The 13470-nt window shown below is 37.9% G+C and overlaps 1 protein-coding gene across 1 annotated transcript in view; it reads right to left on the reverse strand.

Moving 5' to 3' along the window:
* Positions 1 to 13369, reverse strand: part of LOC135476121 (transcription elongation factor SPT6-like) — a 42616-nt gene extending 29247 nt beyond the window's left edge. Inside the window, exons 1-13 of the mRNA XM_064756027.1 lie at positions 13313 to 13369; positions 10711 to 10921; positions 9913 to 10091; positions 8636 to 8843; positions 7683 to 7767; positions 7367 to 7475; positions 6621 to 6713; positions 5832 to 5918; positions 4997 to 5098; positions 4453 to 4572; positions 2389 to 2478; positions 1704 to 1843; positions 1037 to 1257 (exon numbers count right to left, since the gene is read on the reverse strand). Coding sequence (XP_064612097.1) covers positions 1037 to 1257; positions 1704 to 1843; positions 2389 to 2478; positions 4453 to 4572; positions 4997 to 5098; positions 5832 to 5918; positions 6621 to 6713; positions 7367 to 7475; positions 7683 to 7767; positions 8636 to 8843; positions 9913 to 10091; positions 10711 to 10873 — 1597 coding nt within the window. The 5' untranslated portion in view covers positions 10874 to 10921; positions 13313 to 13369. The remainder of the gene's footprint in view (positions 1 to 1036; positions 1258 to 1703; positions 1844 to 2388; positions 2479 to 4452; positions 4573 to 4996; positions 5099 to 5831; positions 5919 to 6620; positions 6714 to 7366; positions 7476 to 7682; positions 7768 to 8635; positions 8844 to 9912; positions 10092 to 10710; positions 10922 to 13312) is intronic.
* Between the last annotated feature and the right edge of the window lie 101 nt (positions 13370 to 13470).

The raw sequence follows: 13470 nt of genomic DNA on the forward strand, positions 1-13470 counted from the left end.
CCCACGACCATCCGCAGGTTGCTGGCAGACCTTCCCACTTACGGCCGGAGAGGAAGCCAGCATGTGCTGGACTTGAACTCACAGCGACCGAAAGACAAGTATGTCAAATGGTTGTCATGGTAATGTATGTGAAGTCCCAAATCGCTGAGCTATGCAAATCAGCCCAAGATTCGTTTATAATCAAATCACTCAGTTATGCAATCAGCCCAAGATTCATTTATAATCAAATCAATGAGCTACGCAATCAGCCCAAGATTTGTTTATAATCAAATCAACGAGCTATACAATCAGTCCAAGATTCATTTATAAACAATTGAATTTCCTGCTTTGTGAAACGAGCTTTTGATTCACTTTTTGGCATACATGTAACTATGCCTATGGCCGACAAGACAGCAAGAACTAAAGGTTTAACTAGACACTCCCACTGGCATCATAAGCCTTCATATTCTCAGAATGCACAGTGCATGCATTCTTACAATACACAGTGGCTACAGCGTACACAGCGCCACATTTCAAAATCTGCCAATAAACAGTCGTATAAATTGTTTTAAATGTGCATAAAAATTAGGAAATATCAAAATGTCTTGCCTTTATGGCTTCACTCCTAAAATCATAATGTATTTATTTACTTTACTATTTATTCGAATGGTACTTTATGCTGTACTCAAGAGTATTTTACTTATATGACGTTGGTCACATTATGGTGGGAGGAAAATGGGCAGAGTCTGGGGGGAAACCCACAACCATCCGCAGGTTGCTGTCAGACCTTCCCATGACTATCCACAAGTTATTTCCCACATACAATGCGTGAGGATCTTCATGTAGCACAATTACACTGGTCACACCCATATTAACTGTAATTGCATGCACATAACTATAAATTACAAAGCTGCAAAAAAGAAAGGCATTTATGTCAACATTAAAACAATACTAATCCAAATGTTGCATTCAAAATTGTGATTTTATGTTGCTAAAAAAAAAGAAAACAGAAGTGTGCAGAAATCCTGTTGATCCATAAATAGAAGCACACAGGTACCTAGCTTGGCCTCGGCACAGATGGTATATCCACTTTTCCTGGCGGGCTGTTTGATGATTTCCTGCTCAGGTGCTTGTTCAGAGTTCTCTCCCCTTTCCTCGACCGTCTGCCTTTGTTTGAGTTTCTCGGCATTGTGCATGTTGGCTATGTCTGCTCCATAGTAGAGCAGGAAGTGCTGATAGACATCCCTCAGTTCCTCCTGGGTCTGGATACCCTTCACTCTGAAGTGTCAATCATTGATAAGGACTTTAGGGGACATTAAAGGAAAAGGCACCTCCAGGATTTTGAGTATGTACAAAAAAAAAAAAACATTTTATGTCGTACAAAACAGGGTGTCCATATGACGAGCAATAAAGGCAAAAAACCAGCTTTAGAAATAATGAATGATTGTGGCTTAACGCCATGTCAGCAATATTTCAGCCATATTGTGGCAATTTGAAATATGGCTATGAACATGTAGATGTATACAAGACAGGTGTCTTGGTTGATGTCTTATTTTTGGTCACTTTTAATGTTTCCATTTCCAATCTTCTGAACTATTGGTCAAATCAACAGGTTCCTGATTTCGGCACTAAGGTCAAACCCACTTGATTTGAATACTGAATGCCCCATGTCCAAATTGGTTCATCTGTTTTCGGTTTGATGCCACTGCGTTATGCTATCATACCTGTCGATATCATCTTCCGTCAAAGCTCTGAAGTTTGTCTCCAGGACTTTCTCTGGATCAGAGTTCTGGTCAAACTGGTAGTTCTGCATTTTTTCAAACAGACGCACCATATTCTTCTTCCTGGTCTCCAGCTGTGTCCACTAAGAAACACCAGACAGCAAACCAATCATTTACAAGTTACATCCAGCGAAAACATGAGACAGTGACCATTATTTACAAATTACTAGGGCTCACCAAACATCACAGGATTTCTCACCAAGTACAGCAAGAAGGCAGTAGGTGAAAAATCTGATGGAACTATGGGTGATTTTAGGCATAATCGTACTATGTCACAACGAGAAAGAAATCAACAAGGCTAGAAAGTTTAATTGTTTTTTTTTTTAAATTTCTTCACAGAATGGGAGATTCGAGAACGAGCTACACAGAAGGTCCAAATGACAGTAGATCACATCATTTTCTTCTGAGACGTTGCAGTCCAGGTGTAATTCATACACGTTTTATGAGCATACATATACCAATGATTGTGACGTAGTAAAGGAAATAACAAACGAATTCACATCTGGAGCATCTTGATACAGACGGGAAGGAGTTTTACGAGTTCCCCCAATGTTTCTGGTAAAATAGGTTTTGCTGTTCTGCACTTCTATTTTTGTTTTCAATGCATTTCTCTGAGTGTGATACTGACCTTCTCATCCCAGTACCAGACCTTCCATAGGTCATTGATTGTCAGCTCAGGCTCTACATACTCCTTCCTGTAGAACGCTATAAATGGCACCTGAAACACCACAACCAATGCCCCAAGGTGACACACTCACAGAGGAGGACTATCCAATCAGGGCATAGAACACATGTAAGTCCAAAACATGCTTTAGCAAGCTTTGTGGGATATCAGATAGACTCAAGTCCATCTCTCACTCTTATCACATTGAACTAAATTCACACTGAATAACCGGACTCCACATTACCTGAACTGTACTCCGAAATCTGAATAGTTCAAATTTTCACAAACTCCATGAATACGACTTAGAAATCCATTCTCAACTATATTATTAACACAAAGACAAAAAAGCATAACTGATTGTATTTCTGACTCAGATATAAGGCAAAAATCCGAACAACACAAAGCTTCTATGCTAAAAAAAAAAAAAAAAAAAGCACACAGCAATTTTATTGTTTTCTCTCAGTATTAAATAACGTGTTAACTCATTAACTAGGGTAAGTATTCATTATCAATTGTGGCTTCAATTTCCACCTGATTTTCACATATTAGGGCTATAACCTGGGAGCTAAGGCAATGTGAAATAGAGTGGTCGCTGATCAAAGTTCACCCTCTTCATGATGTTAACAGTGAACACACTGGACCCTGTAATGAAAGCTCGTGGATTTCATATTCATGTCAGACTGACTGGTGTTACCCGAAAGTAATCTGGTTGTCTGATATTACAATGGAAGTGTAGTTGTGATTACTGGAATGTACTGAGTATTTTACATGAAATACATAATCTGTACAAGAGCAGATCCTTACAACAGCGACAATACAAAAATGGCGCAAAATATTAGTAAATAAATGTCATTCTATAACACTGCTATTACTGAGTGGACATTGAAAGTAACTTTCGTATCGGCTGTTCGAGTCTGAGACAAGCTATCACCATTATCAAACATTACACCTAGAGACTCTTTTTGGACAATAAACCGCGAGTCTTCCTACATGTCTTATGCATGTCTAACATTTTCTTGTTAACATATATAAGAAGAGCTTCATGGGGTTATTTTGAGAAAGGTATGTGATTGTGGATCTTCCAAGATGAGCCGATCTGAACAGCGGGCAGAGCTAGTGTATTAGGTCCTGCGAGAGATTTGCCCTATCTGGCAGGAGATCAGCAATCTCCAGTATATTATGCAGGAAGGATTTAGTGTTGTACTGAAGGGAATGTGATTATATGAGTTAAAGAGTTACTTCTCTTGTATTAAACTGTACCGGAAGATTACATTTAGGTAGAAATTCTAGCACATATACCTGCTGTAATATTTTTACATTGCTAAAGACTGTTCACCGTCTACAGTCATGTCAACGGGCCGGCCAGAGTTATTCCCCCTGAAACTCTCTCTCTCTCTCTCACAAACGGAATTGCTGATTCTGATGGAATATTTGATGATATGACTGTATATATGTGAACAACTGGCTTGCACAGTTTAGTGTTCAAACTGAAAACAAATCTTCTCATCGTCTATTACGCTGTCCTTGCTGATTCACTGAAATAAGTCATAAGACTGAGTTTTCCTCCAAGAGTTATTCTGGAATAATACAGACGGGGAATGTATTTGGTGTTATAAATACAATAACAGCATTGAATAAAAGATTGGAGAATTGAAAGTAAATCCATACTTCTGTAGTGGTGTCTCCAAATACCCGAGGTAAATATTGGTCTCATATGCTACCAAAATATACCTCCAAGTCGACAGAGATGAACTGGTCATAACACTGGGTTTTTAAAAATTCGCTAATACTGAGTGTTGTAAACTGTGGTAATCAACTACTGTGTTCACACTGCCATAGCTCCTGGATAATTGCCCTAAAATGTGAAAATCTCGTGGAAATTGAAGCCACAACTGATAATGAATACTTACCCTAATTTTTGAGTTGACATTATATTTAATACTGAGAGAAATATAATTTATTTTTGGAGTACAGAAACTTTGTGATTTTGGGGATTTGTTGAGTAAACAAACTTGTGACGGTCTGCACCTCAAACTGCTGGTTCCTCATGAAGTTGATGGCATCTTTGATCTTGTTGACAGTATTGGGTCCCTTCCTCTTGTAATAGTTGTACTGTGCCCCATGAGCATCAATCTGGTCAAACGTGTTCTGCAACAGAACAGCCATGGACAAATGGATCACACCAAAGTATTTCAAACGCACGTGCATGTACTGCCAATTCCCCCATGAAACATCCATTTTTTTACCTGAATTTCACGTACATGGTTTCAGATTGTGCCTTTTGCCACAAACTGGGCTTATAAAGCTACAGTTTTTCAATTATACAAATATTTTATTTGCTTTTCATCACATTCTCAATATTAGTTATAATATTTGATGATAGTCAGGTATTTTTGTGAAGAAATCAAAGCACTGTAGCTCAGATACTTCCAGAAAAGTTTCAGGACATGAAATCCCCAATGAAGCACAGGCACTTTATCAGGCGAATCAGTTTCATCAACACCTCATCCCTAATCTCACTGAGATCTCTACTCTCACTGAGGTCCCCAAGAGTTCATCTCCCTACACTTACCTGTCTGGAAGTAGGCATGGTCATGAAAGCTTGTTTGTAAATCCACTCAGCTTCCTTCTCTAACTCTCCTTCTTCTGTAGGTTGAACTGGAGTGGACCGCAGCTAAACACACAAACCGTACACGTCTAAAGTGTTCTGTTTAACCAGCCTATCCAAGCAGTCATGTGATCAGAAGCAATTCAGTGACATGTACCAAGGTGAGAATTCTTCTGGATTGTTTTATTACTATGTCTCACCTAAAGTTAGGAATGTAAAGATACACTTTCTGAGATTAATCAAACATCACAAAGAACTCACACTATTATGTAGAAGAATCATTCAGAATCAAGGAAAATTAGTCATTTTAAAAATGCTGAACTTTAGGTAAAATATACCATGTACATATAACCACAAACAAAACCAAGGCTGCTGCTTTAAAAATACAGCAAGTCAGACGGTAGATATCTCCTGTAAATGTTAGTTAAAGAATGCGACTAATCCAAATTTTTTTGATAGCTTGTGGATATTAAACATGTCAACTGAGATTAAAAATTAACTGAAAAATGTAGCACATTTCAGAAGCAACAAGTTTTGGATATATTCTTAATGCCCTTAAAAGCTGACATAGCATGAGCAATTTATTTATGTTGTCTATTCGATTGGGGTTTATTGAACTGAGGAAAGGCCTGGCAATCAGTTTTATGAAGTGAAGGCAACAAGAATGCTTAAAATAAACCAGCAGCCTGTCAACTGTCAAATATTTCCACACGTGATGCACAAATATCCACCTGCAAAATGAGCTCAATATGTACATCATATTGGTGGAGCTGTGTGTTCGTTTAGTTGAATGACTTACCTGGAACCTCTCTGGCATGTCTGCTATACGAATCTCATTATCCACATCAGTCAGGTGACCTCTCTCCAGCTCGCTAGGCTCAAACACCTACATACCAGTAAAATGTACACGTTCAAGTGTGACAATAATATGCAAACCCGATCAGGGTTTTACTTATTTATTTCATTTCAGCATTAGCTGGACTCGAACTGCTAGCAACCACACTGGTTAGAGGCTCCTGAGTCAACTTTCTGCGCTTATACAATAACTACTTGGCCAAAATCACCAGCCTCAACATGAAGGAAAACATTTTTTTTCAATGGTATCTTGACTTTTAAATTCCTTCATTTTTCCCCACTGCTGTTCCATTTTGAAGTCATATGGCTTAGTTTTATGAAATAACTCAGCACATCGTATTCATTCTTTAGTCTACAATCATTTGATTTGTTTAAAGCTCTTCAAGAATTTTCTTTAGGAAAAGGAATCTAAAGATGAGAAGACCTTTGAAAAGTTACTGACAAACTTTCCCCATACAGATTTACACTTCATATTGGTGGAAGACGATTCTTCAACAAAATGTAAGACAGTGAATTGACCACAAGTGTGCTGCGCGCTGATCATTATCGCTAAAGACTCACAAACAACGAGATCAAGGGAACATAGAGAAATGTCTAAAGTCAGGACTGAACATGCATTTTGTCTGTCCTAGCAGTTGAAAAGACAAGAATCTTATAAAGCATCCAGCCACAGCCCAGATCAGAATCCCATATGGTCTCCAGCAAATTCCAGACCAGATAACAGACTACTTACATCAAATATACTTTTCTTGGTCTGTTTCTTGTGAGATTTCTTCGACTTTCGTCTTGAAACGGCTCCTTCCCCTTCAGCCTCTTCATCTATGTACTGAAGAAATAAGAGGTGACAATCCATTAACTGACCATTCTCTTTTCAAAACACTACGTTAAACGAATCACCTATGACTAAGATGTACATTTTGCTTGACTAAGAGTTTTGCTTGTCTCAAACAGAAGTTTTGAAGTTTGTTTGGAAGGTTAAGTTATGTCCTACTGGAATTATGTAAGTTTTAGCACCAAAAGTAACATTTTATGACATTTATTTACCTTTAAAATTTTGCGTTATTTACAACACTCCATCTTCATTGGCAGATTTCCTGGTATTAACACCCACGTACACATTTCCTCAATCACAAATTCTCCCAATCACACATTATTCAGTTACCAGGTCAGAGAAGATGTACAAATGTGATTTTAAATACTGGTTGCAATCATTCAGTGTGGGAAACGAAGCACATGGAAAACATAAATCTATTCCAAACAATTAAATAATGAACATAAGTCTTATTCTTATACAAGTAATTATCTTTCAAAAATTTAAAAAGCAAAATATAGAGACGAGTAGACCATGTCCTTTACTGACAATGGGTTAAGTGAAACATGATCAGAATATACATAGCTAATATTCATAATACAGATATTTAGTCAGGTAACACCTCCCTTTACCTCAATCCCATGTCCCCACTGACGTCCCATACTTACCTCATCCTCATAGTCCTCTTCCTCTTCCTCCCCTTCTTCCTCTCCATATGTGGCAAATTCATCAAAGTCAAAGTCAACTCCAAAAATATCCTGAGCTTCCTGCAGTGCACTACAAAGGTGAAAAGCAAAACAGAATTAAGCAAAGTTATCAATAATCAGCAAATATCCAGTCATCTTAACTCACGTCAAAATGTGAACAGCTGACAAGGACTACAAATAATCAAAGATGAAATAAAAGACAACACATTAGAAGGAATTCACATAATTTAATCAGAGATCAACGCTGAATATTTATCTTAATGAATTAACGACTTACGAATCACTGTGTATGATGTGTTTCTTTTTCTTTGCCTTCTTGCTGATTGGTTGACCTTCCTCATCCACAATAAAATCATCTACATCTGAGAAGAAACAAAATATTGCAATGTTTCTAGATTCATACCCTTCCAATTTTAACATGTGAGTAAGTGAGTACTTGGGGTTTAACGTTGTGCTCAACAATTTTTCAGTCAAATGACGATGAAGGAATCCTTAAGGTGTATGTAATGTACCTCCTTGTTTCAGGACGGATTTCCACTGCTCTTTTACCTAGTGCTGCTTCACTGAGACGACTTACCGAAGACAAGTAAGCTGCACCTCCCTAGCCATTATACTGATTATGCTGAACGCCAAGCGAGGAAGTCACAACTTCCTCTTTTAATAGTCTTAGGTGTGACTTGACCCAGGACTGAAAGTTTAATGTGTAAAAACCAGTACACTGATGCATGTAACTGACAAAGTGGATTCACAGTGTACGTTACACACAACAAATAAATTCTTTATAAAAAAAAATGACTTTTTGGTGCCCTAACTTATTTATTTGACCGGTGATCGCTGAATATTTCACGAATATTTTACTGATAATATGTTGGAGGCCAGTGGTATGGTGAGAAGGAACATGGCAGAGCCTGGGGGAAAAGTCACGATCATCCACTGGTTAACCCTTATTTCAATGCAATACAGTGCCTTTCATAGCCGTGCCTTGGGCACAATCTTACACATTAGATTTAAAAAACTATACTGGCCTTATCAAATGCATTATAACTGCCTATCTGAAGATATAAATTCATCTGACCCCATATACACACGTGAAAATATTAAGAATTAGCACCTGAATCAAAGCATTCCACTAATAATCATTTTAAAAAAATGAAAATTTGGCATGAATGCGCACAAATTTATCTCTTGTAGAATCAATACTTAAAGGGCAGACAGCTCAACCCATCTTACCAGACTCTTCCTCTGAAGCTTCAAGGTCAAGGTCATGTGTCTCATCGTCCTCTTTCGGTTGTGGCCTCTCCTGAGCCTCCTCCTCGTCATCAAACAGCTCGTTAGCAATCACATCACGGTCATCAGTGGGCGAGTGTTGACCTCCTTCCTTATCACTGTCTTCATCGTCAGATGCTATGATCTTCTTAATTCTCTTTCTTTTCTTCTCCTGGAAAATAAATTTGGTAATTTACAAAAATGATTAGTGTGTGCTGGGAAACATACACAGTGATACACCATTCTCATGGTCAATTTCTTACTATCATAATTATTGTCCTTTATAATTTTTCCACAATAAAAGACAATTGTGAGGCATGCTAAACAAAGAATGTGCTCCATATTCCAGATTCCTTGACATAATTTACAAACAACTGGTCAACTTGAGAATACACTGTAAATGAAACCTTACTCTTTCCTACCCATTGCCTCCAGAAGACAGCGAAAAAGTACAAGAGATGCTACTTTAAACAGCACAGCAGCAAAAAGAGAGAACTTCCAATTGGCTGAAATTCCTGCAGAGGTGTTTTGTGCTGACTGTGAGGTTTATATCGTTGTCCACACATTAATCACGATTCCATCAACTGTATCTGAGTGAAACTTTTCCAGATGTTATAAAGCTTACAATTTGTGCTTCTTTCCTCACCAAAACCAGACAACCACAAATGATTTATCTTTAGTGTATAACTGTGTGTCAAACTTTGTGAAACAAAACAAGAGTTAGAACCTACATCTTGCTGTTAACTTTACAAGAAACCTGCTCAATTACACAGATCTGGACCCACTTCCCATAAAGTTGTTACATGTTCAATCTTTATAAAGCAAGTACCTTTAATCAGTTTTACCATTAGCACCTGTACTAACCCACTTAGTTTTGGTAGCAAGGCCACCAAACATGCCAAACAGCCCTACACATAACGTTTGGCAACTTATATGACAAATAACATGCACAAAGAGCATATGAATTTTGTCATGTACTGTGACTAATATTTACGAAGTGCATCAACAATGGTTCCCCCTTCCCCCTTTGTGCCATTATGCTTTGCTTGTATGCAAAACCTTGTGAAGAGCTTGTGAAGATACCATGCCTAACATTTACTTTAACATTGCTTTGCCTGTTATTGGACCTTGGTGCAGACGCTCGTGTATGACAATAGCCTGCACTTCAAGTGTGTACGGTTCACAACAAAATCAATTTCTATGGCCTTACAAAAGCTATCTGACTGCAAATCTTCTCTCACCTTCCTCTGTACTTTGATACCGAGATTCTCCTCAATCAGGTCATAGTCCTCATCGTCCATGACATCGTCTTCCTCATCTGACTCGTGTTTTCGTTTGTTATCCTCCTCCTCTTCTTCTTCTTCCTCCTCCACATCGTCATTGATCAAGTCCTTCATCTCCTCTCGCAGCAACTCTTCATCTGGTCGGAAATAAACAGAACACGACCGACAAAATGGGGGCAAACCCAACACTAAACAGCTAAACAGCTTTACTCTGCCTAGCATAGTCATATTTAGTACCAGTCTGACTGAAAATTCTTTAATTCAACTAATGTGCTGGTACACTTTGTCTTCTCTTTTTATACTTTTTGTATAATTTTTTTTTCCAAAAATTTTCATAATAGCCTCTTCAATACAAAAATATATCACAAAGTATTACATGATGTAACACCATTAAGACAAGGCCTCTCTGAGCCAAGATGCTGTGACACCATTAATAGCTTTACTTTCCCCTGGGTAGATGCCCTCACCCCTATTCCCAATCCGAAGGGTCAAAATGTTCAAAACTTTGAGCTCTTCAGAGTTATGACCTAGATAAAAATCTAGGTCAACCAATATGAGTTAAAGGTTCTAAATGAGTTAGATTCCATTTACATGATTGTCAAACAACAGTCATTTACGTTTCGGAAATTATATCTGCGTGATACATCATTAATTGATGACCACGGCTCAATCTGAGGTCATCATTATTATTTTGAGCTCTTAAAAATGAGCAAACATTTTTACCCTTCAACCTAAGACATCAAAGATTCCACCTACCATCCTCCTCTTCCTCGTCATCATCATCATCATCATCACTTATCCTGTGCTTCTTCTTCTTTTTCTCTTTCTTGGACTTCTTCACATTCATTTCATCGTCCTCATCCATGTCTGAGATGTCTCCTCCAGAAGAGACCTCAGCCTCATCCTCCATGAAATCCATCCTCAGTTTAAAGGATGGCTAGGCACACTACCAGCTTCTAACACTGCCCTGAGGAAATTATGAACAAAATACCCAGATCATTCACACAACATTTGTAGCAATCGAGTTATCCCTAATTGAACCGTAATTGTAACTGCCAGAATTTCATTTCTGAGGAGTTGTTTAAATATCCTGATTGTCCAGAACATTTTAAAGAAAATCTGTTACTGTTCATTTGATACATTGTAAGTTAATACACTATAAGTTAAACTGTTGGATTGGACATCATTTATAAGCTACCTGAGTCTTAAGCTCACACGCTAATGACACAGAGTTACAAAAAAGAGATGCCTTGTATTTCTCTCCATCTGCAAACTCTTCACCGGGCATGTCAGGAATAAAAATCAAAAACAAAAGAAACACAAAGAGTAATGTAACATGGTTTTAATATTTCCTTTCACTTCCTTGAACCGGACTTTTTTGACGTAGGAATACAAGGATGTTATCTCAATAGTTTTTCCTCCTTGGTCCAGGTTAACTGCGATCCAATACTTGATTTCGCTGAAACTCTGCACCATGTATGTAGTGGACATTTGACCATCTTACCCACTTGCATGTGACGTATTTGAAATGTAAAGTCTGGAAATTTAATCAATTTCCTTGTGTCATAGTCCCCTCGTATGATACTATAGTCATCTTGTACCACAATGAATGAAATGTATAAATGTTCCATCGCAGAGTTGGCTGTATCAAAACACTGGGTTGAATTTTTACTCACAGGGACCGATGCCCTAGGCATGTGATTATAATTCAGTTATTTATTTGTACTGTGCACCAAATTTTTGGTGGTCTGGGTGATATCTTGGGCATGGGCAGTCATTGCTGAGAGGTAGGTAGTTTTAGCGCAATTGCAAAAGACCAGGAATTTAAAACACTTAGTCATATTGAATAGGCAGCGCATAGGCCACATTCAGCATGTTTCTAGGACATGGTCAGTCACCCTGAAAGTCAAATTGCATTGCCCCACAGTAGGCCACCAGACAGGTCTTTTGACATTTTTACCATAAGTTAACGTGCATGGGGGCCCAGTTTTCAATGCCGAATTTAAATGAAACAGATATTTAATGTAGTAAGTATGCCGCTGCCTGGTTAAAGCATAGGGTGTTGAGTGAAAATTAGCTTTCAGCTCCCATGTATTGCAAGATCTTGTGACATTTCTGTTGAAAAAATGGCGGCTGTCAGAAATGTGAAAGTGGCTTATGCAAATTTCAAAGTCTGAGCTATCTCAGAATAAGACAATCATAGTATATAAACATTACTTTTGTTTTACCTTTATTATCTGTTCATTCATGATCACTGTTAACTATAAAACTGGCAGCACAGAAAAAAAAGTTTTCTTTACATCATCTATGTTTCAATTTAGATTGAATAGCAGGCCTAATTTCATGAAGAGCTACTTCAGTGTCAAGGACTCAATGTCTCTGATGCAGGGTTAAATGATAACAATCGAGATGGTCTAAACTGCTTTACTAAATGTTCATAGGCCCATATATTAAAACCACTGTTGGCAGTTTCGGAAAAAAATGCCATAACAATAGTGCTCTGTCAATTCCAGTTTTGCCTGGGGTGATGTCATGGTGTGACACTTGGCATCACCCATCGTGAAAATGTCACACTTTCAAATCCATATGATGTCATTCCAACATTACTGCCTTACTTGACGTCATATCTGCTTGGTTCATAGTCACATGAGGAATACTGTTACGTCACAATAGGAAAATGTTACGGAAACTGATGACGATTTTGTTTTTTTTACTACTTATCATTTCTAAGGGTTAAATAGAGTTATTCACCATAAATATTTTTAACTGTGGCATTAGATCTGTTCCATAGGGTATCCTTCACTTCATTCACATTAGGTAAGTTTAAGTACCGTGAGCACCAACTTCACTGAAATCCTTCCAATGAGCTGGAGTGTGCAGATGTCCGGCAATTTGCTTGAAAACATGTGATGGGTTTCGTGTTACGATGAATGTCTGAATATTAAAATAGCACACAGAGTCCATTTTGATTGACTACTGTAGGAGCAGCGTGATCGAGCCATAGGCCTATGATTATAGGTCTTGTAAAAATTGAAGAAACAAGATCCATACGCAAAGCTTTAAGAGATTCTCATAAAGTCAGACAATATGTCTTATATGGGCAATAGAACACTGCCAAATCCTTCCTACAAAATTGATAAATTGTTGTATCACTTATGTCGCTGATGTTGTAACACTGACCTTATGAAGAACGGAGTTGTAAACAACATCCAACAGTGTTGATTCTGTTACAGTGTAGTTTCAGGTCTTTGGTAAATTTTATCTCTGTGTATACCCACATAGGTGAACTAATGATACTTAAAAATCAAAACTAAGTACAACCATACAAAATAGACGCAAAACAAGCGTTACAACTTACCAATTCTTTCAAACAAGCGGAATATTATTTTGGTCTCGCTGCTTCCGGCAGTCATGTAATGTTCAGGTCCAAATTATTTCCACGTTTTTCATTGGTTGAAAATCGTTTCTCTCCCTTGTGACCTATTTAAGGAATGTCAAGGCCACCTAACTTCTCGC

The sequence above is a fragment of the Liolophura sinensis genome, chromosome 10 (genome assembly GCF_032854445.1).
Source record: "Liolophura sinensis isolate JHLJ2023 chromosome 10, CUHK_Ljap_v2, whole genome shotgun sequence".
In the NCBI taxonomy this organism is placed as follows: domain Eukaryota; kingdom Metazoa; phylum Mollusca; class Polyplacophora; order Chitonida; family Chitonidae; genus Liolophura; species Liolophura sinensis.